The 26,045-nt window shown below is 39.0% G+C and overlaps 1 protein-coding gene across 1 annotated transcript in view; it reads left to right on the forward strand.

Moving 5' to 3' along the window:
• Positions 1–3,433: 3,433 nt before the first annotated feature.
• Positions 3,434–26,045, forward strand: part of nsmfa (NMDA receptor synaptonuclear signaling and neuronal migration factor a) — a 47,177-nt gene continuing 24,565 nt past the window's right edge. Inside the window, 4 exon segments of the mRNA XM_055154205.1 lie at positions 3,434–3,504; positions 22,846–22,907; positions 23,261–23,792; positions 23,794–24,122. Coding sequence (XP_055010180.1) covers positions 3,434–3,504; positions 22,846–22,907; positions 23,261–23,792; positions 23,794–24,122 — 994 coding nt within the window.

A 26,045-nucleotide genomic window follows, 5' to 3' on the forward strand; every position in this document is an offset into this window, starting at 1 on the left:
TCAACATGCTGTTCCACCTTGCGATGTAATTCAGTGGTAGTTTCCAAGTTAAGAGCTACCTTTTATTTCAGAAGAGAGAGACAATTTCAGGGCTGAAATCATCCAAATGATTCTAGTGAAGGTGTATGGAGTTTAAAAATAAAAAATTGTAAGGGGAAGGTTTTATTGGTTTTGGTACACTTGTTTGGTATTTGTTCTTCTGTGACCTTAAAACTACAAAATTGGAAAATCTAAATAAAATATGTAAAAACAAAACATCTAATAAAAATGAAATCAAATCAGTCACCTGCGCCTTGCAAGTCCAAGTATGAGTCATCACCAAAAACATGAGACATTGCCCTTCAGAAAGCCTTAGCTCAAAGTGACTCTCCTAAAATCTATTGGACTAATTACAACTGTTTATCTTGAGCTGGGCTTTTGGCAGTACCTCGTGTCTCTGGTGTACTGTGTAGAATATTATTGACCACAAGCTCTGATGGCTATAAGACTGTCTAGTTACAGTACCTGTTATAGTACTTCTGGCTATAATCTTGCATTATATAGCTGCCTAGTGGTTTACAGCCAGTGTCCTCACAGCTTCAGACTCAAATATCGATCCACTTTAAAATCATTCACACAGCGCGCGTCTGCCAGGGTCACACGACACCCTCATATCTGCTCACATCCGGATTTATGGGTGCACGCTGTTCCATGGACGATTCGCCCATTTCACAGCTTTTCGTATCTGTTCATATCTGTTCCATCACTCCCCAACCTCAGGCGGTTTTCACTTCCCTCAGACCCACAAACATCACTCGTCTCATTCATCCTGCTTTTCCTCGCCCTATTGCCCTGCTTTCTTTTCATTTTATCATCTTTCACTTCCTCTGTAAACACACCTGACTCATCCGTGTGCAATTGTGCTTTTCCAGCAGTTATGTCTCATCAGAACTTCTAGAATGTCTAGAAAAAAACAATGAAAATTAATGAAATAAATTACTAATAAATATACTATACAGCCTTTTCTGAATTATATTGCTCAGAAAATTTGTAACCTAAGATCAAATAAACTGAACTGAAACTTAAAGATGCACTGTAGGAATTTTTAGAGAGATGTTATTGTTTGGTTGGAAAGTTCCACACTATGGTATTAAACTTTTATTACTCAAAAACTACCTTGGAAAATCCTATATTATACGTCATCGGACTCGCCTCTCCACAGATCTGACCTGTAGTTTAATCTGGTTGAGCTATCTACTTGTCTCTATAGAAAGAGACACATTTAATGCCATACTGTGGAGTTTCTCAAGCAAAGGAGACAACCATAAGGCAAACCCTCCACCAGAAAAAGTACATAGTGCATTTTAAAAATCAACTGTTAGTACATTTTGCATTGCCAAAGAAACAAAAACCTGACATTCCCCAAGAGTCTAGCGGATACTGTTTTTTCCTCACACCAGTGACTCCCAACAACAGTCAATACACTACCTGTCAAACTAATTTACTGTTTTCCTTTTCATGTTTGCTGTCCTCCTTTCATCTTTCTCCTGCTCTGTCTATCCGTCCATCCTCGTCTCATTCTCATCTACAGTCTGTGCACACGCCCTGGGCCCAGATCTCGTCAAAGCCACGGGAATTATTTACTGCTTAATGGCCTACAGCCGCTCCCTGCAGCCCCGCAATGTGCTCCACTTTATTTATCGATTTTCATTGCTTTTGTCTTCCACCGTGTGTCGCGTGTTTGTGAATGAAAACCCAAGGACGCGCTGCACATTTGAGCCACCCAAATGACCCGAGGATTGCAAGATTGATTGAGTTGATGTTTCATGGCGATTGGCTGTCATGTGGTTTGTTTTATCTGTCGCCTGTCCATGTGTAGTGTCCGATGAATCCCTGTGTGCCGCAATTACTGACACTTGTAACATTATGGGTGATCATGACAAATGGTGCAGAGGTGGGGAGAGTGAACAAATTCTCCTCACTGCCGGGACGGAAGCCAGCACGACTCTGTTTTAACAAAAGGGAGATAATCAAGGTGGATGGGGCATCTTAAATCATGGAGGAGTTTGCATTTAGTAGATTATTGATTTAAACTTTTAATTACACACAGGGTTTACTCCAGTGTGCTTCAGAGAGCAGTGAGGAGGTGTCTCGTGGCTTAGGGCACTGTCTCAGATTAATAGATCCACCTAAAAAGCCTATTATATATGTATTTGACTGCAGTGTTGAATTACTCACCAATATTTGAGGTCGAAAGGTGCAGGTTAAAGGCCCACTATGTCACTTCTGGCACTTCTCTGTCTCCCTGGAGATGTTATTGCTTTGCTTTATCTACAAGAAGCAGGTTATGTCACCAGGTGAAATTACAGGTCAAATCTGTAGAAAGTTTGTTATACTGTGAAACATTCCGGGTCAATGCAATAACATGGTGGCAGACCCCTACCAGAAAAGTTAAATAAAAACATCACTGAGAGAATGCTTTTTCTACTAAGCTAAGTTGCAATCAAAACATCTAAAAACATCTGAAAAGAAAAGGGGAAAAATGAAAGAAATGGTATCTTAATAGAAGTATCTTAATTAGGCCTATGTTTCTTAATTCTTTAAAATAAAATAAATTTAAATAAATTACTAAAAATGTAATCCTGTGCTTTCAATAAATATTACATAACTGGCGTAACTGTATTGTTGAGTTCAGGTGCAAGTTTTTCAGTTTCAGGTTAATCCTAATAGAGTGAAGGTGCATTCTTCTTGGGGACAGAGAGCAAGATGGGCAAGATGAGCCAATGAAGCCTGAAGTTAACCTATAATATATATATATATATATATATATATATATATATATATATATATATATATATATATATATATATATATATATATATATATAAACATTTTCAGCATTAGGACATGACTGCAGATCCCATTCTCACTTGTGTTTGTTCTATGAATGGAGGGGCTCTTGTCCAAAACCACTTATATAAACCCACACCTCAGATAAATACATTAAGACTGGGACAAAACGGGTCCAGAATAGATGAAAGGGAGAGGCTTCTAGTAAAAGGCAGGTCCTTCATTCAGCAACTCCGAGCCCACCCCACCCCTCTCTTCGGTGCTGAGGCTGATATCGCCTCCCTCCTCCTTCCTTTGCGTTTTCGGATCAATGAGGCCAAGGCAAGCGAGGGGAGGCGGGTGTATTTTGAGCCACACGCTGCCTGCTGCTGCCCCACGTACGTGCTCACATCGCCACACACGCTAAACGGAGACACACGGAGCGAAGTGGCTGCGCGTACCTCCTTTTTCCACGCTCTGCAGACGTGACACCGAGGAAGCCTATACCTGCACCTCCGGATTTCCCTGCAACTTTTCTGCGCAGACCATTGTGTTTTTGTACTGTTCGCAGTGTCGCATCCCTTGTAATGAACTGTTTGCCTACCTGCGTCGGTTCCATCTCAGCATGGGAACTGCCGTGTCCAAAAGGAAGAATTTAAGAAACGATGCGATATCTTCTGTGGCGGCAAAAGTTAGGTGAGTGACGCATTCATACGCTCGTGCTTTGATCTTATTTCTTAGCAGTGGATGTCCTCGTGTCCCCCTATGGTCCAGTTTGAATATGAAGTTACCATGTGTGGACTAATGTGTTCCCGCGTGGTGTCCTGTCTCAACCTGTTCCGTGTTTTCACTGACTCTATGCGCAAATGCTCCGGAGCACGCCTGTCTCACTGTCCCGTCTACCAGTTATGGGGCGTGCTCCATAAACATCCGTCTGGGGCTGCTTTATTCCCCCAAATTGCTCATTGTCTTTCATTGCTACTGTGTGTCCCTCCAGAGTTACCCGAGAGGAGGGGTGTGCTTGTGGCGCGTAAGGTACAGATGTTGTGAATGAAGCATTGTGTAATCAAAGTCAGGCAAAACCGAGGCAGCAGCGTATACCGTATAGCCAATGGGCGCCAAGACCAATGCTCTCCATCCCTTTAACTTACACTGTTGTGGTGGATTGTTGTTGCTATTCAACCTAATCGTTTTGCGTCTGGCCACACTGACCCTGCTGATGCGCAAACAAACAAAATATCCACAGTCCTGAGACCAAATGATTCACAAGTCAATTAATCAATTAACGGGGCTGCATGGTCACCCATCACCTATCTGACACTCAGGCCTCAGAGGGCTGTGGTTCGAGAAAGATACTGGGGCATACAAGGTTTGGCACGAGTCCAACGCTGAGTAACTGAGTGGGAATGGCTGATGTGATGGGTACAAAATTCACTTGTATTTCCAATAACTGTTCTGTATCATTGGGGGAAAACATGCGTGGAAAAAGCAGGACTGTTGATGCGTGAGTTGCGGGGTATTGAGGACACGGTCACAGACACATGCGGTATCTCTGCTCGGAGAGGTGCGCGCGTTTTAACTCGATCAGTGGATGACCTTGACTGCTATGCGTGGATCCCCAGTGCGAGCACACATGTGGGCTGATGTTCTTACGTCACCCTCTCCTCCTGTGTCTCCTCTGGTGGAGACGGCAGCCTGTAGCGTGTAGGCATGTTGTGGACACAGCTCTGGCAGCGCCGTGCATCACCCAAAGCAAGGAGTTTTAGGATGCAACTCACGCACAGAACAGAACTGAGACTAGTCTACTGTAACGACTGCTGCTGCTGCTGCTGGGGCTGTGGAGGATGGGGAATACATACGGGGATGTCTCATCATTTTTTAAAAGTTCTGTTCTGCTCATGCTGTTCGTTAGAAATGTCTTAAATGTCCTGATAGATTAAATCATCTTAGTGAATTATCCCCTTATGTGCCCCGTGGGGATTCAGACCTTGATTAGCACGTCTCGCTTTTTTTTCTTTTGGACTGCCTCCTGATTAATGTGGATTTCTTAATGCTTTGTAAATCCCAATCAGCATATCTCAGTTTGCTAGTAGGCCCAGAGACCATAATGCAACTTTATTTTGAAAAGGGAATTTATACTGCATTTTCTCTTTCCATCAAATTCTCTCGAGTCTCTCATGTTTCACATCATAAGCATCAACATTTTCAGTTTAGTTCCTCATATTTGAATAATAGGGCACAACCATCTGGATAGTTTTTCCAATATATTATCATTAATGGTTACATATGACTTAAAGGACAGCTCAATCTAAGGGTACACTGCCTCCAGCCACGGAGATGTTATTGCTTCTGGAATGTTCCACAGCATTCAACATGTATTACAGGTGTTTTATTGCTCATAACTGTGAGTAAGATGGCCTTTTCACAGATCTGACCTGTAACTTGGCCCAGTGCCATCACTTGCATGGAGACAAGCTGATGGTGGGCCCTCCACCAGGAAAGTTATATTGAGCACCTTTAAGATATGTCTGCACAGTGCACACACACAAGAAAACATGTCTCACCTATGGGTTTCATTAACATATTTGTCACATGGCCTTATATGTGATAAATCCTTGACAATGTTTTAAGACTGACTAAATGTTTTATATTTGAACAGTACTGAAGCTGGACTAGCAGTGCTGCTTACTTGTCTAATCCAGAAATCATTTGTTAATTTTCAAACTGAGCAATCAAACATTTAGGATTCCAATTATCTGTTACAAGTCTATCACACAGCTCGATCAAACATGGGTCTCCTCCTCTACCAGAGCGTGACTATTCATAATGTTTATCTGCAGCCTCTATGTTTATCTCTCACACACATCGCTCTGGTCTGGGCTGCACTTTAATTTTTGGGACTCATGGCATGGCTGAATGGATCTGTGCTCCTGCAGATGGGAAACACTGTTGAATCACATGCAATATTTATCAGTCCCTCACTCACCTGCTTGTGACCCCATGAATGCACAGCCGAGCATTGGAAGGGGTTTGCTCTGGCAGCACACAAACACATCCACATACAACCACATAATATACAGCCTCTTCACTGACAACTAGTCACTTAGCTCAGAATTCATTGTGCTGCTCTTTAGCTTTAGCTCTTTGTTTGTCTTTGTGGTCATTTTTTATATGTTCATATTTCATGCTATTGGCTTAGTAGCATACAGCAATGAGTTGTGCATGAATAATCCTGTATTGTCCTGCACTGGAGGCTTGAGTGCTCAGAACATTTTAGTTTTAACTACTAGGCATTTCAACAGTAAAAAGGTGTGAATACAATTTACTTCTATGGCTGCTACAGTGAACTGACACCTTGACTTGCAAAATATTTCTATTTACAATATTGCGGTTTTCCAATGAACAAAATTAGGAATGCCCCAATCCAGCTTTTTCTGTTCAGATACCAATGTTGATACTTTGGCTTTAAGTATCTGCCATTTTGAGATTCATAACTGTTGATTATATTTAAAGTAACTACAGAACAGCTTTAAAATATTATGAGGTGTTTTAGGCCAGATCCTCTCATGTGTATAGACAAAAATGGGATATTGACAGAACCATTATCTTGGAATCGGTGTCCAATCCATCACAATTTTCAGTATCAGCTCCGATATGTGATACCAGTACTGTATTGGTATCCTGATTCATCAGCCAGTTTCACTTCATGGAAACCATCTGACCTTGCAGCATTAGAATTCGTTTGCTCGACAGTAGGCGGGTACTTTTTTCATGTAACCAATTTGATAAAATTTACCAAACCTTCTCTTTGTTCCGACTTTAAATCCTAAATCTTGGGAATCGTTGAAAACACAGAATGTCTGGTTCTTTGCTGATTGGCTGGTGCCCTAACTCGCACTTCAGGGGTTTTGCGAACCATCTAGTGTATTCCGATTCCTGACCTAGTCCCTGGAGAGAAATGAAATTGAGCAGAGGCACTAGGTGGCACTTGCCTGGCTACTGTATTGGTGCATCCCGAAACAAAATGTTAAATTGACTGATTGACTGATGTATGTTTAAAAATGTTTCTTCTGTAAGTTAAGGGAAAGCTTGTATGGTGCTTTTGAAGATAACTTTTCCATTGGATTATCCTTAAAAAAAATTAATGCCACTGCAATAGTCCATGAAATCCCTTCTCAGTTTTCTACCTTTAAACGTACAGTAGCCTTTGCTGTTTGCGCGTCCACTTTCCACAGAGCACACTGAGAGGCTGAGGGCTTTGTGTGGCTGCCCCATATATTTCCCCCTGGATGGTGTAGTGCGGCGAGGGTGACATGATAAAGAGCGGCCTGGTTCTTCACTTCATGGCAAAGGGGACACAATAATGACACTAGAGGGTTTAACCAGCTAGATGCTATAGTGAACAGTTATTGACTTGGCATTTGGAGGAGCAGAGATAGCAGCGGGTTTCAATTGTGACCCCTGAATTGACGCTAGAGGAGAAATGCACAGTAAACCTAGATACGATTTTCTGTATCGGCAGTAAAATTTGTAACTACACAGATAGTCACTGTGGAAATGAACAAGATTCCCTATTAGCTACTTTTTTACTGTCTGCAGCCACAAACCCACACAGACTATAAATACCGCCTAAGTTTTCTTTGCTTGATTTCATTTACTAATTTAAAACATGGAAAATAGAACTAATTCATCACAAAGGATTTTTAGTGGTCCAAATTCTTCATTTTCTTATACATTCGGAGAATCCTAATCACGCACAGTGATTTGTTTATATGCAGTTTTAAGTTTTTGTTTTGTTTTAGGTTTTGCAGTCCTGGTAATGCTAACTAAAACTAGCATGCTAACCGTGCACTTCCTTAGTCTCGGGCTATAAACTGCTTTATAATTAGATGCAGACAGTGTACAGTGGACTTACTTATTAAGAGCTGCTTATGCGATATATCTGTACTGGGGCAAGCCACATTTTGCTCAAAAACAATTCCTCTAAAATTTCAACATAAACTCTTTAAAAGGAAATACTTATTTACCTGCTGCAGCATTTGAAGTCTATATCTAAAAAAACACGCTTTCCATTGCTGTACACAGACTATATATAACACAGTAATACTAACCTATTTAATCACCCACTTGAAACTGTTCTATTACATTTCATTAGTCTGAATGTAGAAACTTTATGAGCAGTCGGACCTCTCTCTGTGAAGGTCAGGGCTTGTACTGTGAGAATTCAACTCCCCATTGTATGCCACATGAAAAGACTCAGACTCAGTAAGAGCGTCAAAATGGTTCACTCTCACTACTGAACAGTTTAGAATTTTAAATGTATTTGTACCGTGTATATTAGAGACAGTGAGTTATGGCTAATGAAGCTGTAAATGAGAGGGTCGGGGAGGTCAGCGATGTTATTTCTTGCCATTCCAAAGCTCTTTCAGTAGTTCAATGTTGTGTGAAATGTGTTGTAACAGATTGTGATGGTGGCTTTTGGTAAACAAGTCTTAAAGGGTTCAGATTTCAGTCTTATTGTAAACTTATCTGGAAAGCAATTAGAGCACTTTGATCAGAATCAGATGATTAAAACATAAGTCACATTAACAGTGCTTGCCACAAAACTCATATTATTCTCCCCCAAATAGTTCAGCTCAAATTTGGGGCTCTTTGTTGCCTTTTTAAAATTGTAACTTGCTGTATTGTCATCAGAATGCATTTTTCAAAACATCTTTTTTCATATGCATTCAGACATTTTAGATTAGTTTATTTTTCATCTGTAAAATTACATTGTGTTGGCAGAGAATGGAAGTGGAAAAGGTGTGATTCTTTTATTCCTCTGGCTTTTAACACCATATGAGTTGTGTGGTCCTCAAAGTTTTTATTTATTTATTTATTTTTATTGGCATGTTAGGATTTTGCTTTTGGGTTTGTGTTTATTGTTTTAGTTCGGTAAATAGAGCATTTACTCCTTTTACGCTGCAGCACTTTGGAAACTGTGCGCTTATAAAATGTGCTATATAAATAAAGTGGATTCGGATTAGGAGAATGTAAAAATCACTTTACCACTCAGAGAAACAGAATGGAGGATGATCCCGAAAGAATTGAAGTGATAGAAACAATCCCATTTTACTTGTCTTTTATGTGAAGTATGGGTATGTTTTGAGATGATAGCTTTACCTTTAAAGGAGCACTATGTAACTTTTCTGGTGTATGGTTCTGCATCTTGCTTAAACTTATCTACATGGGGGCAAGCAGGTGATGTAACCAGGCCAAGTTGCAGTTCAGATGTGTTGAGAGGTGACTCCACTCACAGTAGAGCTAGACTGATATATTGGTAGGCTGATATATTGGGCTGATATTTGTACTTTTTAATGCATCAGCTATCGGCCTTAAATTTTCTCCCCAGATTGATATTTAGTTTTGGTTGACCTGCTGCATAAAGAATATGCATAAAGCTTTATTTGAAAGTTTTAGTGCAAACACATAACTGCTTACTTTTGGATTTGTTGTAAAGAAAGTGTAATGGGTGAGTTTGTAGTAAATTTAAATATCAGAATTTGGAATTTAAATATCAGAATACATATCAGCTAGGGATGTAGCAATAACCAACATATCATGATACTGTATCATCAAAGTTCTCACAATAATAGCGTGGACCATCACAATATATCAAATCACAAGTCTCTTTGCTTAAATTAAGAGTTATGGTGCAGCAATAGCTAAAAAGGACAGAGGGAACTACATAGACCATGATCCTTTGCTCCGTTTCAGTGTAGATTACATGAAGTTCTAAGCACTTTTAAGTCTTAGTTCTTTGGATTAAGTCTTGTCAAGGCATTTTAAGAGGAAAAAGAAGTGAATTAACAGTTTTGTATTGCAATAAATGTCGTACCGTGATATGTATATTGTGAAAATATCATACTAAGAGATTTAGATATTGTTACATATCTACTCGTGAGCCTCCCCACCATATCGTAAGCTTTCCCATGATATTGCAATAAATACCGTACCGTGAGATTCATACCATGATGATATTGTATCATGAGACTTGGATATAGTTACACCCCTAATATTGGGCCAAAAATATCAGCAGAGCTTATTTGTCAGGATTTTAAACAATCGGGATCAGCGACATACCAGTCTCCAACTCACAAGAATGTAGGTTTATCAAAAAATCTTAAAAACCCCTGCAACTTCATGAATCAAAGATACATTTGAGGTACATTTAAAGCCACAATAACATAATGACAAGTAAATAAGTAAATAAATAACATCTAATGGAGACAGGTGGCTGACCTTCAACCAGAAAAGTGACATAGTGCACCTTTAAATGCGTAATTCTTCTGGGTCCATCTGTGCTTCCATAAATATGAAGTAAGGACAAATAGCCCATTGCATCAATTCTAGCTGCTTAATAAGGCTGCTTGGAGGACACTACAGAAGAATACATTTTCTCAAAGATCATGCAATGACTAGAAACTGTGACAGCTTCAGCCTGAGTAATATTCCAAGGATGTTTACGGATGGTTATAAAACAGGTCACACTCTACCCTCTGGCTGCACATGCAAAAGGAGAGAATAGATTACCTCCAATTTGCACAGTGAAATTCTGCGAGTCCGACTTTGATGTTGGAGGAGAAAGTGCTCTGGCTCAAGGGCACTGGACAGGCTGAAGAGGAGTGGGAGATGGTGTGAGAGATGAAAGCCCATGCAAATGAAATGTACTCGATTTATTCGGAGTGGTCCACAGGTGTTTCTGTGAGGGCCCCGTGGATCAGCACTCAGAAAATATGATGTAAGAGCAATTAGAAATAATTATTGGGTTGGCTGTTGATTGGCTGTGGTCCAGTGGTGAAGGCCATGCTTTCTCCTTGTCGAGTACAACCTGTGAATGCCTGGTGTCTGGATATAATAACTTGTATTCTCTATTGCATTTTATTGTTATTTTTTTGTTCATTTATTTGTTTATTGTATGTTATTTATTTATCATTTTCAAGGCGAATGTTATGATTAACAAAACTGAGGTAACCTTCGATCTTTGTCTGTTAAAATACTTGTTTAAAAGTCATGTAACTTTTCTGGTGGAGGGTCAAAAATGCTTTTCTTCATGAAGATGTTATTCCTTTGTCAGGAATGTTTCACAGTATGGCATTAAACCTTTCTATCTTCATTGCGGCCAAACCAGACTAAGTTATAGGTCAGATCTGTGGAGAGGCGACCCGCTCACAGTCAGAATGTCTGTTTTTCTTGGTATTTTTGACCTATAAAATCACCTGTATTTCAATACATGTAAATTAGAGCAGTGCAATCAGCAATGACATATCCATAGATACAAGCAGGTGATGGACTCGGAACTAGAGCCCGGCCGATATATCGGTTGGCCGATATTATCGGCTGATATGGGCAACTTTAGGCATATCGGCTATCGGCCGATATGCTTGCTGATAGGGGCCGATATTTCACGTGGGCATGTTATACCTCGTTATAAAGCTTAGACTCTCTACATTCTGTTTATTTAATCCAATTTACAGACAGATAAATGTCCTAATATGTGGCTCCACATCAGTATTTATCTACGGAGTCATTTGTCTGTGTGTGTCCGTACTGTCCCTGAACACACCACAGAGTCGCGTCACTCACGTGTGTTTGTTTACACCTGCAGACACAGATCCAAACACTGAGATTATATTCTTTTTCGGTTTGAGTCTGGATTAAAAGGACATTTATTAGTGAAGATTTGTGATGTGAGGAGGAGCCTGTATGAGCGGTGAGTGTTGGAAATATGTCGACTCTGAAGCTAGTTTTTGTCATTTGTTATGGCTTAGCTGCTGTAGCTCCCGCACATAAACAGACTGTTTTCTATTGGTCTGTTCTAAAGTGACTATATTGGCCGTATATTTGCTACTGGACCTGCACTGATATGTAAATGAGCTGTGAATAGACGTGTGAATTATGACATTTGCGCATATAATTAATTACTGCGGCGCGCACGTATTTACGGCTAAAGGCTAATAGCGCTACTTTCTTTACTAGTTATGGGTCCGTCGCGAACGAAATGACTCTTAGAATCGGCTCTTTGAAGCGAACGACGGGAGCCTGATCCTTATTGGGAGCCGTGTTTTCTCTTTCTCTCACTTTTTTTTCTCTTCACGCCGCGTGATTCGTGGTTTGACAGCGGCAGCGGCTCAAAACGAAACTTTGAGAAATTTGCGTGTACGTAGGATTAAAAAAAAAAAAAAAAAAAAAAAAAAAAACGAGCATATTTGACTGTAGTTTAGCATAAAATAAATAAGTCCCGGTTTAGTCCTTTTTCAGTCCTGGTTTAGACCTGGTTCAGTCCTGATTCAGTCCTGCTTTAGACGTGCTTTAGTCCTGCTTGCAACAAAACAATCTGAAGAGCCACTTGGGAGCCAAAAGAACCAGTAGCTTTTAGTGAGCCGAGCCAAAAGAGCCGGTTCTCTAAAAAGAACTGGAATACCCATCACTAGTGTCTAGAATGTGATGCAAAAATGCCATTAAGCCAAACTACTGTCTGTAAATATGATGTAAAGAGGCAGAATAACAATAAATGTTGCCTAAATAAACCCAATTTAAAATCCACCAGAGCCAAACCTAAGTTTTTTAAACAATTCAACATTTACAGTGAATTTTTACATCACTAAATATATCGGCGATTATATTGGCAGCGCCAACTCCCATTATATCGGTTTCATATCGGCTACAGCAAAATCCATATCGGTCGGGCTCTACTCGGAACATATTGCACCTTCAACTGAAACAGCTATTGACCAAAACTGCCAAAATAAAATATAACCATAGAACCCTTTCAGGAAAAGACTTAATGAAAAACAAAAGGACACTCAGAGGTTACACCACAGTATTAACCTTGACTTAGAAGTGAAGTGTGCTGGTAGTGATTCATGTTTCTTTTTTTTTTTTTGCCAAGACCAATGTAAAATAGATTATCCAGTATTTAAAATGATTTAGTATAATGATACTGATATACTGATATATATATTTGTGTTTTATGATTGTGTAAACATACAGCCACCTTTAGTTTAAATGATCTTTTATTTCCCTTGTATAACTCTTTAGTCTATTCAAAAGTAAACATCTGACACATTGACACACAGCTTTGACAATATTAACAGTAATCTAGTCTATTGTCCATAGGTCTATTGTCTACAACTAATATGTTCCCTCATTGACCAATTGAGACCATCCATCCACCTCATAAATATATTTCTTCAAAAGTTCCGGACCTAAACAGATTTTATCCATTTTCACTCATATTTGTATTACTCTAAAAAGCCTCTTTTCCTCTTGTAAAACATTTGTATCAGTTACAATGACACATCTGCAGCCTACTACTGTAAATATATCCTTACGCTTCTCGCCACAGTAGAGCTGACATTTTAATCAGGCTCACCACCAGGTACCACGTTCCCCTGTGTCCCATAATGCACTGCTCTCCAACACTGCAATTAACATTTTCAGTCCCCCTGCCCTGAGCTCCGGCAACATGCTTCGCCACAAGTCCCCATCACTCCAGCTGTGCACCTCCATGTGTGTTCCCAATTCAATTAGAGAAAGAAGACAAGCTTTCGATTAGGAGGTATTAGGGCTGAGGAATTTGTTGTTTGGCAGGCTCTTGGTTACAGTGGAGCCTCGCCAAGGGAGACATCAGTCCGAGGATGTTGAGACCACTGGGAATACTGCCAGTGAAAAGTGACGCCTGCTCTCAGTTATAGGCATACGTGTGAGAAGATGTATGGCAGGCATGAGGGCCCACACAGGGAGGCTAAAGATGTGGTTAGATGGGTGTCAATACTGAGAGAAATACAGTAGAAACATCATGAGACCAGTGGTAAATAAGCGTATGTCAATTCTTTAATCTCGGAGGAAGTCTCTGCAGGGTGATTGGGAGATAAGGGGGAAGTGGTGGTAGGAATTTATAGATGACAGAGCAGAGATTGCGTAGCAGGACATGTACTATCATGTGTGCTTCCAAAATGTTGGCAGTCTTTAATATTGTGACAACTTGTTCTGCACAGCCATTTCATTTAGGGCTTTGTTCCTTGTCGTACTTATTTAGAAAATGTCAAATTATTTCACTGCTGCCATCTAATTTTTGGATACTAGCTTTCAGGGTTGTAATGTTGGCAGTGACACCTTTTGCTAATCCAATGATTAAAAAAAAAAAATCATATGGTGTTATATAGCAGCTATTTAATCATGAAATTTTCTGAATCTATCCCTCCGTGTCTCACCGCATCCAACTTTGTTTTTTTCTACAATTTGATGTGGTCTCAGATGTACGGTAAAGGTTATTTCTTACTGTGTTATCTTTCATTGTCAGATAGCCTGTTACAATCAAATGTGCAAGATTCCTCACATTAAAAACATAATTCAAGTATTATGTGCACAAACTACTAGGAGGTTTGCCTGACAGACCCAGAATGATATGTCTCTGAATTTTTAATACAGATTGATATCAGTCTGGTCCCCATGCCCTTTGTTGTGTTTCAAGTCTGGTCAAACGTGACTGGGACATCAGATTTGTCTTTTTTCAGTAATGCATGTGACACAAAGGAGCTCATTGGTCACACATCATTTAGAAATTTATCTCACCTCAGATTTACAGAGCTTAGTTCTTTGCTCACTGATTCTGCAGAAATCCTTATGTTTTTGTGATATTTTTCCTCTTGAATCAGACTGATTGTGCATGCTCCTGATTGGCTAATCCACCTGTCAGTCACGCTCATTTGAAAAAAGGGGGACTCTCATCTTCATTAAGAATTGAAGAAGTGTGTATTCTGGATTGCAGGCCATTAGAAACAATAAACGATAATCAAAACATATATAAATTACTGTTTACAAATGCGTTTCACGTTTTCCATATGTTGACATTCTATCGACCAAAAACATAAGCACAGAATGTAACCAAGCATTCATCAGTGTGTCATGTAACAGTTAAGGCTGACAGATCTCACCAACAATTACTCATCCACAGACAGAAGAAGTCAAACATGTGGGTGGCTGCTTCACACCTGTAAATCTGCTCTGCTGTGATTGATGGTACAGCTCAGTGACGTGGGTGTACAAACCAACACCAGCTCGGTATGATTAGTGCAGCTCATAGATTCAAATATGCACTACTCTTTACATGAGCTATAGACCGAAAGCTCCATGCTTATTTCTGTGTTGAAAATCTGATACTAAATCCTAACTAAAAACAGGATTTAAACTTGATACTCATTTTAGCAAGTATTGAAACAGCAAAAAATCACATTAACAGGACAAAATTTGAGCTTTCCTGGAGAGTTTTGGTGCAATTTTGAGCTTTATCAGAACAAATGTAAGACCTTGTGCTAAGATAATGAATATGCTATTATTTTTTATATCAAAATTACATTCTATTACTATTAAGGGGCATTTTTTATGTTCATTGTGGAATCCTAATCAGTATTCAGCATTGAGTGAATTCCTAAATATCAAAATTGAGTATGAAAATTAGTATTGTAACAGCAGTCCCACACATGACTTAATCTGAGGTGAGATTTGTAAGTTTAGTTCAATGATCAAAGAGAGGATGGACAAAAAATGATTTGAAGTGCGATATATCAGTGAAGAAAATATAGACAATAAAAGTTAATATCAAAACTAATTTATGCTGTTGACAGAAAAACAGATAAGCAGCATTATACCCCAAAAACAAAAAAAAAAAAGTAAGCTTTAATAAATATATAGCAAAATCAAACATTTTCATGTTATTTATTCATCCATTTGCAGCTCAAATCTGGTTGTACAGTAACAAATAAGTAGCAAAAATAACAAAATATTCCCCACAGTATGGAAAAGTACAATGTAACTAAAAACAAATCGGAACAGCTGCTGAACATACTGTTCCATTTTATTCTGTGTTTTTGTCAACACTCAGTAAATTATGCTTTATGCCGTTATCAATCTTTTAAATTGTTACTAGTAATTAGCATCATTATCATTTTGGACTAGCATCTTGATTACATGTTTCCAACTTTTTAAATATGCTATTTTCTGATCTATGTTATAATGTTGTTTCCTCCTCAAAAACATATCTGGAGTTGTGTTTTGTTTCATTCACACATGTTTAACACACAAATCCTGGACATTTAGAGTTCTTCTCCACAAAGAGAAAACACTCAGTTCCACTTTGTGATGTCATGCAGTAAAACAGGAATTGCTCCTTACACCTCCACTAGAATGATTTGGATAAAGTCAGCCCTGGAATTACCAATCCCTACAATAGATATAAAGGTAGATATTAATTTGAAAACTACAGCTTCATAACATCGCAAGGCTGAACGGAGCATTTTGAGCTTTGGAGACATAGGCTGAATAATAATAAAGCATTACTTAAACATGTGTGAATGAAACAAAACAACTCCAGGCATGTTTTTGATGAGGTAAAAACATTATAACATGGCTTAAAGCTCACAAGAATCAGTTTTGTGTAATATAAGACTATTAAAGAAATACTTTGAAATTTCATCCTAATCATCTGTGGCCATATTGCCGTTTGTACAGTACGTACAGTTTTGTTTTCGAGTGTAATTGTACCTGGCTCTATTGGTGAAGTGCTAAGTACTCTACATCCCCCTACTCTGCCCTCCCCAGTAAATGGCCCAGTGCACATTTATTGACTGGTTTTGCATTCAGAAGGTCAGACTAGCTCAGCAGTGGTTCATAAAGTTAGCTTGTAGGTCGCTTTGACATTGTTGTTACTTGAAAATGGCTGTTGCGTTCAAGGACATGCTGACACTGCAGTTTTGAGTCAGCCTTTGGAAATAATTACATTCATTAGTTTTGATGACAGCGACCCTAACTGTTACGTAAAACAACACAAGTAATGATATTTCACTGATGTTGGGCACTGCAGTGATTACTCAACCAGCGGAGCAAAATATTCAGTTTACGCTCTCACAATATTCACAATTAGCAGAGCATGGATGATGGGAAGAAATGTCCATTACAAGCTAAATTAGAATTGAAAATGACTGTAATGATTTCCTTGTTTTGTAATTGGATTATGCTTGGCTTTTTAAATGGACAAAAATATTTTTTCTTCTGCTCTTGCTTAGAGTTTACTGGATGTATTTATTTTTGTTTGTCAAAGCAATGGGTAAAAGTACTTGTCAGGTATGGTAAAAAAAAGAGAGGTAGAGACTGACTGATATGCTTTTTTTTTTCTTTTTCCCCTGATTAATGCTGATACCAATTGTTTAAAATCCAGAGCAACCTATGGCCAATAAGCTCGGCCATATTTTTGGGCCGATATGTAGGGCCAATTACAAACTCATCCATGACCTTGTTTTACTATAAACTGGGTAATTACATATATGCCGTACTTTCTTTGGACTAAAGTGCTCAAATAAAGCTCAAAACATATATTTTTAAAGGCATATTTCGGCAGCTCGTTGGAACTAAATAAATATCAGCCTGTACTGGAGATTTAAGACCTATAGCTGAAAGTCTAAATATTGACCAACCGATATATAGTCTCCCTCTAATGTTTGGCAACTGCTCAGCCAAATAATGCTGCAACCTATAAAATGGGATAATGCATGGATTATATGCTAGACACAATTTCCACAAGACGAGACAAGATACGAGATTGGGTCCACAAGAAAGAAAGAGACAGGATGAAGTTTAACATAAAATTAATATATAATATATACATTTCACAATTTAATTTTGGCTTCACATTTTATCATTTGATTTCATATTTTTGTTTCTATTCAATGCTTTTTGGAAGAGATGAAACTCATCAACACATAATCCTTTTTTGTCTAATTCAAATGTAAACACTGTAAATACAAGATGTGACCCAATTAAATCACAGAAATAACTTTTTCTTGAAAACTTGCGATTTTTTTATAAGCCATCATCTCTCCTCTGTGCGTAAAACAAAAGCTTCTTCATTCTATCTCCCTGCATTGTCCTGACTCTCCGTCTGACACGTTTGAATTTAAGTAACATTTCACTTAAAATGTTACAGCTTCTTCTTTCTACTAGTCCTCTCTCACTCCCTGCATGCCTTGTACTTTCTCCTTCTCCACTGTCACGGATGGATTTCATATCTGCATGTCCACCTCTTCTCCAATTCCCTCCATCACTTTTGTTTTCAGCCTTCACCAAGTGGTCGCACACATGATCCTCATACAGGGACAGTGAGTGGGGTCATCTGAGCCACGCTAAACAGAAGAAGAGTTTGTTTAATAGATGTGCGGAGAGTCATTTTGCTTCTTCCAGCTCATGTTTAATGAATGCTGTGGGTCTCTGCTCCACTGTTTGTGGATGCTAATAAGAGTGGCCTTGCCTGTTGAATTATAAAAGAGAAAGGGGCCAAATGAAATTGTCTGGAGGTTCTGATGGACACCTGCAGATTACACTGTAGTCCTTATTCAGCGCACATCCACCGGTTAGAGTAGCCACCGTGCACACTTCAATGCATTTGTTTTGTTGCTTGTGAGTTTTGATATCCTTTTTTCTTAACTGGAAGTACAGAGGTATTTAAAACAGCAGGAGTTGCCATAGTCAGAAATGCAGTTCTGCAAATGTGCTGTGACAAGACTTGTTGCGTATACAGAGCTATATTTAGAAGTGGCGTAAGAAGCAGATTGCGTCCAAAATGTGCTCAGAACTCAGAAGAAGTATTGATTTGTTTTTGTGCAGTGATAAAAAGGAAAAAGGCTGAAGCGTTCGATGAAATGGAATCTAAAATACTATATCTTATATACAACATTATGACCACATCGTTTTCAACTTTTTCTAGTAAATGAACATGTCAAAAGTATTGAAAATCAGATACTAACTGATAAAACTAGTATCGAATCTAGATACACATTTGACAAAGTATCGATATTTCAGTCACATTTAAGTCCTGAATAGCTTTAGAATGATATTGAGCTGTATTAGAACAAGTATTAGACCACATAGACTAGTATATGCCCATGGACCACTGGAACCTGCCTGGATGACAGATATAAGACCACATGGTAATGCAAAAGGAAGTACTATGATTTAATGTATTAGTTGAAAATCACATTCTTTTGTCTAAAAAGTGTTTCTTATTATCATTGTGGTATTGGAATCTGTATTGAGTATTGAGCATATTCCTATGTAACAAAATTTAAATAGCTGTGCACATTTGTGAGTGTGGGCCTCAGGCTTAACATTTCAGACTTACCAGTCATGTGACACCTGTACGTTTGGTTCTTAGTTTAGTTTATTTGTTTGAGCAACAGAAAAGAAACGAAACTACTAGTATATTGACACTCAAATAGAGACCTGCCTCTGAGATCACTGTTATCATGCTGTGTTGTTGCCACACTTAAACCTCTCATTAGGCATTTAGGGAGCTTGGAGTGGTTATGTAAATCATCTACTAAAACTTTGCACTTACTTTACACTTAAACTATGCTTTAGTAAGATTTGAACAACTTTTTTTGTACAACAATTGAAGAGATTACATTTGGTTACCATCTTTCTCTATCTTCTGGTAATTGGACTAGAAACCTTCTTGTGTCTCTGCATTGAATTCTGAATCTATAGAAAGCAAATCAGTCTCAGATATTGTTCCAATCAACATAATAAGATGCTAAATGAAATATATTTTATATATATCTTTGTCCTGCTCTAACATTTAGGAGATATGGAAGTAAACCTCCGAACGTCACTTAATTTTCTTCATTCACTTCATTTTCAACACAGCTGATCACGTTTGGTTTCACCATATAAACCCAAAGATGTTTGTGATTTTATGCAGTTTAATCTTTTTGTTCTGATATAAACAGATCTGCAACAAAGGGTGAAGGTCATCTGTCTGGGATCAGCCTAAACCACAAAAAGCTCCTTTGTTGGTGCAGGATTAAAGCTGTTACTTTGAAAATGTCAGCCTGAAGAGAACAGAAGTGGAATGCTAAATTATGCTTGGTAAAATAGTATCAAATCAGAGAGACTCCCAAAATCAGCTTCTTGAACTTTTGGCTTTCTTGGATTTCTTTTTGACTAGTCATAAAAAAGAATGTGCATCTGAAGGTTAAATCTTTGCCTACATAGTTCAGGTGTTTGTCTAAGTAAAGATGTGCCTGTCTGTCTGGTGTGGTGGAGGAAGTACTTCAATAATTCAGCATCCTCCCACTGACTTGCCCCGTACAAGAGACTCCTCTGTGCTTCATGACAGTGTAAGGCCATGCCATCACTGCTATAATACAAATGGTGCCAGTGATGTAAACATAGGAGTATTTTAAGAGCTATAGGCCAACTTAAACCTCATGGATAATTCACTGGTATAAATTCAAGCTACAGAAAAGCTTTGGCCTATAACAGTGTATCTTGGTATGTGTTGCCAGTGTCAAAAAGTCAAGTGCTTGTTTTAGAATGCGTATGAGCTAGGACACAAATAGAACAGTATTAAGGGCTAAACCTTTCATGATAATTACTATACTGAGTTATCGTTCAATACAATACAATATATTTTCAGGGTCAATACAGAATAGTGAGTACTTTTTCTTTGTACCAGTGGAGAACATTTTGCTATTCTATTCTATTCTATTCTACATTTAGATTTGAGCTGTAGAAGTTTGGATAAATAACTTCTATGACTCATTATAGATACAAACTACCTACGAAGTTGTTTAATTCTGGTATTTATTTGATTGCAGATTTAGGATATTTTTTGTTGATAATTGTACATTAGATTTATTTTGTCAGCGGCATGAATTAGTTTCAGTATTATCATTTATTGTGTATAGTTTCTTCAGCAGTATATTGTGCTTCAATGTGTACGTCAATTTCCACAGTAATGCCTGGGTGGAAGAGGGGGGCATATAAGGTCACATTATATGACTTATATGACTAAAAATAGATCACTAGGGGCATATAAGGTCACATTATATGACTTATATGACTAAAAATAGATCACTAGGGGCATATAAGGTCACATTATATGACTTATATGACTAAAAATAGATCACTATATATAAGGGACTGTAATATTCCATTCCATTCCATTAAAAGCAATATTCCATTAAAAATACCTTTCTTATAAATTAGAAAAGTGGCTTTGCAGGTTTTGATTGACAGAACAAGGACACACAACATTTTAAACAGATGTTAATCAATTATATTTTTTATTACATTCATTTTGTGAATTAATAGAGTAATAACTGAATAACACAATTCAACATTTTATTAACTACACAGCCCTAATGTTTACAGTTTTCTTCAATTTGGAAATACTGACATATGCAAGTGAACAGACTTAGTTTTATTTGAATAATTTGACTTTTTAGTTTGTGTAATGAAATACTATTTGAATCTTCCCACTTTCTGTGATCACCTGCTGTTTGAAGAGCTGCTCTCAAAATACTTTGGTAAAACATCATTGCTAAGCCACAGGCAGCCAGTGTTCTTCTTTTTGAACCATGACCTAAAGCATATTTAAATAACTCCTGTCTCCATAAACTCATTTTGTTGGAGTGCCATTACGCATTAGCTCAGTATTCTTTGCTGGCTCTATCAACCTAATTGTCTGAATGTATTTTTGGAGGCTGTCTGGAACAAACAGAAGCAGATGCTATTAGGCTGAGTCACCTTTACCCCAGTCTTCTCTGGACTACTAACACTAATGACATCCATAATAGTCTCTGCTGCAGTGCATTTCCTCCAGCTTTGCCCTGATCATGGTTATTCATCTTTCCTAACCCCGTTTTCCCATTTCATTTTTCTCTATCTTTGTCACACTGCACACTGAAGAGGTCAGTGCCATTAGCTGCAGCCCCTACACCGAGGGCTATGTTCTATGAGGAGAAATCCTCCATGACATTAAACAATATCAACGTTGGAGGAATGTGCTTAGTTATTTTTAACCTGAGCTGTGAGGTTGTTATGAATATTTTTATATGCTTTATATCCACTCTCTTACCATAGACAAATAGAATAAGGACTTGTCGTTATAATCAAGGTCATATAAAGCAGTAGGAGTGTTCTTCTGAGCTTGCCTGAAGAGCAAAGATAACACAGCTGCATTTTAATCCTAACCAAGTATTCTCCCCCATTTCCAGAAAGGTAAGAGGTACTCACTGTCTCTACTACAAGTACTGTTACTTCAAAATCATTTTACTAAGAGGTTTTCAGCAAAATTTCCACTCCAAGGAATCTACAAAAAGTGTCAAGTTTATCAAAAGGGAAAATTACTTTGAAAAGCTATTTACTACCTCAGCTACATCTGTGGACGCATGGAGCCATTATAGAGCCTTCTTCATAGCAAACTGTGAATGCTGCTTGGGCTTTCAAGCTGTGCAAAAGATGTTTTTTTTTTAATTGCCTGATTGAAGTTGTGTTTGAGCTTTGTTAGACCTCTGTTCCTATTTGACGAGTGTTTAGTCAACCAATTTGAATTCAAGGCCAAGATTTGTGTTCGTATATTCCCTTGGGAAGTGATCTGTGTGACGTAGGTAAGGCTTAACCTGACTTTCAAATCAAACAACATATTTCTGTTTTAGATTTTGTCTTGCAAATGTCTGCAAATTGATCTATTTCATTCTGGCTAATCAAGTATCCCAATCAAGTAAATGGAGAACTAGAGAAAAGTCTCTACAACTCAATATACATTGATTTTTGTAAAATGTTTAATCAGATGGTGTAATCTTTCATTCTTTTAGGAGTGATTCAATGTAGAGAAGGTTTCAGCAGTTGTCATCTGGGCACTGCTCCCATAGAGAGGCTATTTTCAAATGTTTAGTGTTTGGCTTGTAGTGAAAACTTTTGAAATAAGCAAGGTCAAGGTCAATAACAAGGTTTTGAAATCAATCAACTACTGCTACAACTTTTACTTGAAAGGTCTTTAACATAAATATATCTTTCCAATCCAGTGTCCTCTAGGAACATATGTGGGGAAAAAAAGTCAGCAGTTATTCCTCGTCCCTGTCCTTCTGTGTACCCTCTTCTCCCTGTGCACCTGCTCATATTAAATGTCTTTACATGTGTGGTGTGTATGTGTTCCCACAGAGCAGCGCGAGCATTTGGAGAGTACCTGTCCCACACACACCCTGAAAACCCAAACGGATCAGGTCAGCGTCTCACTGCCACCTCCATTCGCCCATGGTCCTTCCTGCCATCATAGTTATCATTCCCTCCCCAGTCTCCACCAACTCATACTCTGCTACTCAAACGCCAGAGCTGAGACCATGAGCATTGCCATTATAGCTGACGAGAATGATGCGAGCGGTACACTTGTGCTCAGAATAATACGCGTGCCTAGAGTATGTGAGCTTTTCAGTACATTTACATCAATCTGCAGTTGACATTTTGACTAAATGTCACTTTAATGGTGGTGTATTTCTGAGCACAACTGTATGTTCCATCCTCAAATCTTTTCTTGTTGTTTTTTGCTTGTTAACACCCTTTATCTCTCTCTTTCTAGCTCATCTGCTGTGTGAAACGTCGGTGGGTCCGGACCAAGAGAGCGACACGATTGGCCCTAAGAACAACAACAACCTCCGATCGAGCGCAGAGGGCTCCGAGGCCACGCGTGAGCCTGGCTTGTTGAAGTCCCCCCTGGCCATACTCCAGCCGCCCCCACCTCCTCCCTCTATCACCATCTCTGCCAGGACCCCATCTCGTCTGTCTCTGGAGCGCAGTTTTTCGGCTGAAGAGGACCAGCAGAAGTCAGTGGAGTGCACGCTACAGCCGGCACGAGTCTACACCATCACCAGCCAGCACAGTATGTTAATGAGCAACAAGGAGAGCTTAGAACTGGATGTGCTCAAAGAAAAAGCAGCGGGCGGGAGTAAAAGTGGTAGCAGTCAAGTCTCCAACTTGATACAACCGTCCAGTTTGCCTTCGTCCAACTCCTCGTCACCTCTTCAGTACCAGGCCGGCAGCCGCGGGACCAGCAGTAGCCACCATCACCATGGCAACCACCACCATGGCCTTCACCACCACCATTCTGTCACCGGGGACCAGCGCGTCGTCGAGCAGCGGGAGCGGCAACCAACCCACGCCCCACCACGCCACGCACCACCACGCCCACCACCACCACCACCTATCCCAGCCGCCCTTGCACACCTCTGTCAGCGCCCATAACATCCGCAGCTGGGGGGAGGGGGGCAAGGGGGACTCAGAGGGATGCAGCGGGTCGTTGGTGTGCGAGACGTGCGGAGGTGGGGCCCCGTCCAGGAGCCAGGGGTCTTTGGACCTGGAGAGCGCATCCAGAGAGGCAGGCAAGCACCACCGGCGGCTAGAGCGCATGTGGAGTGTGGACCGGATGACTGGGTTGGAGAGAGGTGAGAGGGCACACGACACAGGAAGAGGAGGAGGAGGAGAGGAGCGGGAGTCCAAACCAGGGGGTGGAGGTAGGGAATGGCTGGGGATATCGCTAACCCAAGTCATGAACCCTGATGTGTGAAATGTATAACAAATAGGGATGTTAGGTTGGATATGGTGGCACCAGTTGGACAAACAACATGAAATGGCAGCCTGTAGCATTTGTTATACCCAGATAGTGTCATCAATGTTTATGGGCTTGAATCTGGGTGAAAAAAAAAGCCAAATCATCTCACTATCTTAAAGGTGCTGTACCAGATTTGTATCATCCATAATCATAAAATAAGGAGTTAATTTAAACAGTTTGCAAAGATCCAAAGTTATTTCTCACTTTCTTTATGCATTCCGAGAGCCCTAACTAATTACAGCTATGAATTTATAAAAAAGTTAAAAGTGCTTTTCTCATCGCCAAAGCAAAGTTTTGCTGCCATGATACTAACAACAACAAGCTTGCTAAGAGCGCTACTTCCTGGTTCACAGACTGTAAAAATTATTTTATAATTTGACGCAAAAGGCACACCATGGTCTCATTTTGACAATACAGCTGTACTTGGGCAAACAGATTTTACTTTATTACATGAGAAGTCTGGTACAGTCAGAAGGAACAGTCAAAAGGAACTGTTTTACAACTACGCATGACATAGTTCATTTTAAACAGTTCATTAAACAGTGAGTTACTCCTCACTTACCTTATGCATTCTGATAATCCTAATTAATCACCACAATGACTTTATAGTGCTTATAAAGTCATTTAATTATTTTTTTCCACAAATCGGTGAGAGCAGTGCAGAGTTTTACTGTGACACTAAAGCTAACAACTGCTAGCATGCTTCCACAAACTTCCTGATTCTGAGACAATAATCTGCTTTATCACTATATGCAGGCAGTACACAACAGTCTTACCCCAGGCTTATTTTGAGCTACTTACACAAAACATCTGTACTGGGGCAAGATAAATTTTGTTCATGTGGGAAATCAGGTGCAGGCCCTTTAAATTTGTGGGCATTTTGTGTCATCCAGATTTAATCACCTTTGACCTCAATCCAGCTCCATTTTCAATCATAGCTACAATTCTGGCTGAAGTTTTCTTTGGCCTCATATCTGTATTGTTATTCAATCTGGCAAAGCCTTTATTGAATGCTAATCACACTAATAATTTTGTATGTAGTGTGAAGTAGGTGGCACAGTGAAAAATGTTGTTTGTCTAAATGGCGTCTGCCACCTTACAGTTCAGTGGCAGACCAACCCAAACACTCGCACCACCTGTTTGATGCAGATTAGGCAGCCATGCAAATCCGCCAGTGACAAAAGGGTTTCCAAATAGAGATGAAATAGCATTTGACTGCTCTCATTAGAACAGAATTGCCTTGAATACAATTACTGTGATTGTAGTTATATTATACCATTGTTTTTAATAAGTTGTCTACAAATTGTCATATATATTTAACAAATCAACTTATTTTGTATGCATTAGTGTTGTCATTAGACACAATTTTAGTAGTAATTTTGAACAGTTATTCATATTTCACATTTTGTTGAAAGGCAGTGCACAGAGGCAAAGTAATGTACAACAATGCAATGTCCTACAAATAATGTTTTTTTTTTTGCACTGACTCTACAATTACTGGATGTTAGGATGTTCAGTGTGGTCTATTCAATCATTGGTATTACTGGGACATTATTTCTGGTACAACATCTTGCTGTACAGATCTTAGATAAGTCATTATGTTAGCATTATTTTATTGAAATATAAGTCATAACATGAACCAACCTTTCTGCTTTACATTTTTTACATTTTGATGGTAATTTGATCACCAATGTACATATTAGTCAGATTCAATCAAATCTATTTCATCTCATGCTGTGGGCTTGATGTTGGATGT

Source organism: Boleophthalmus pectinirostris, unplaced genomic scaffold (genome assembly GCF_026225935.1).
Source record: "Boleophthalmus pectinirostris isolate CB_2022bp ecotype Guang Dong unplaced genomic scaffold, ASM2622593v1 HiC_scaffold_18, whole genome shotgun sequence".
Lineage (NCBI taxonomy): Eukaryota > Metazoa > Chordata > Actinopteri > Gobiiformes > Gobiidae > Boleophthalmus > Boleophthalmus pectinirostris.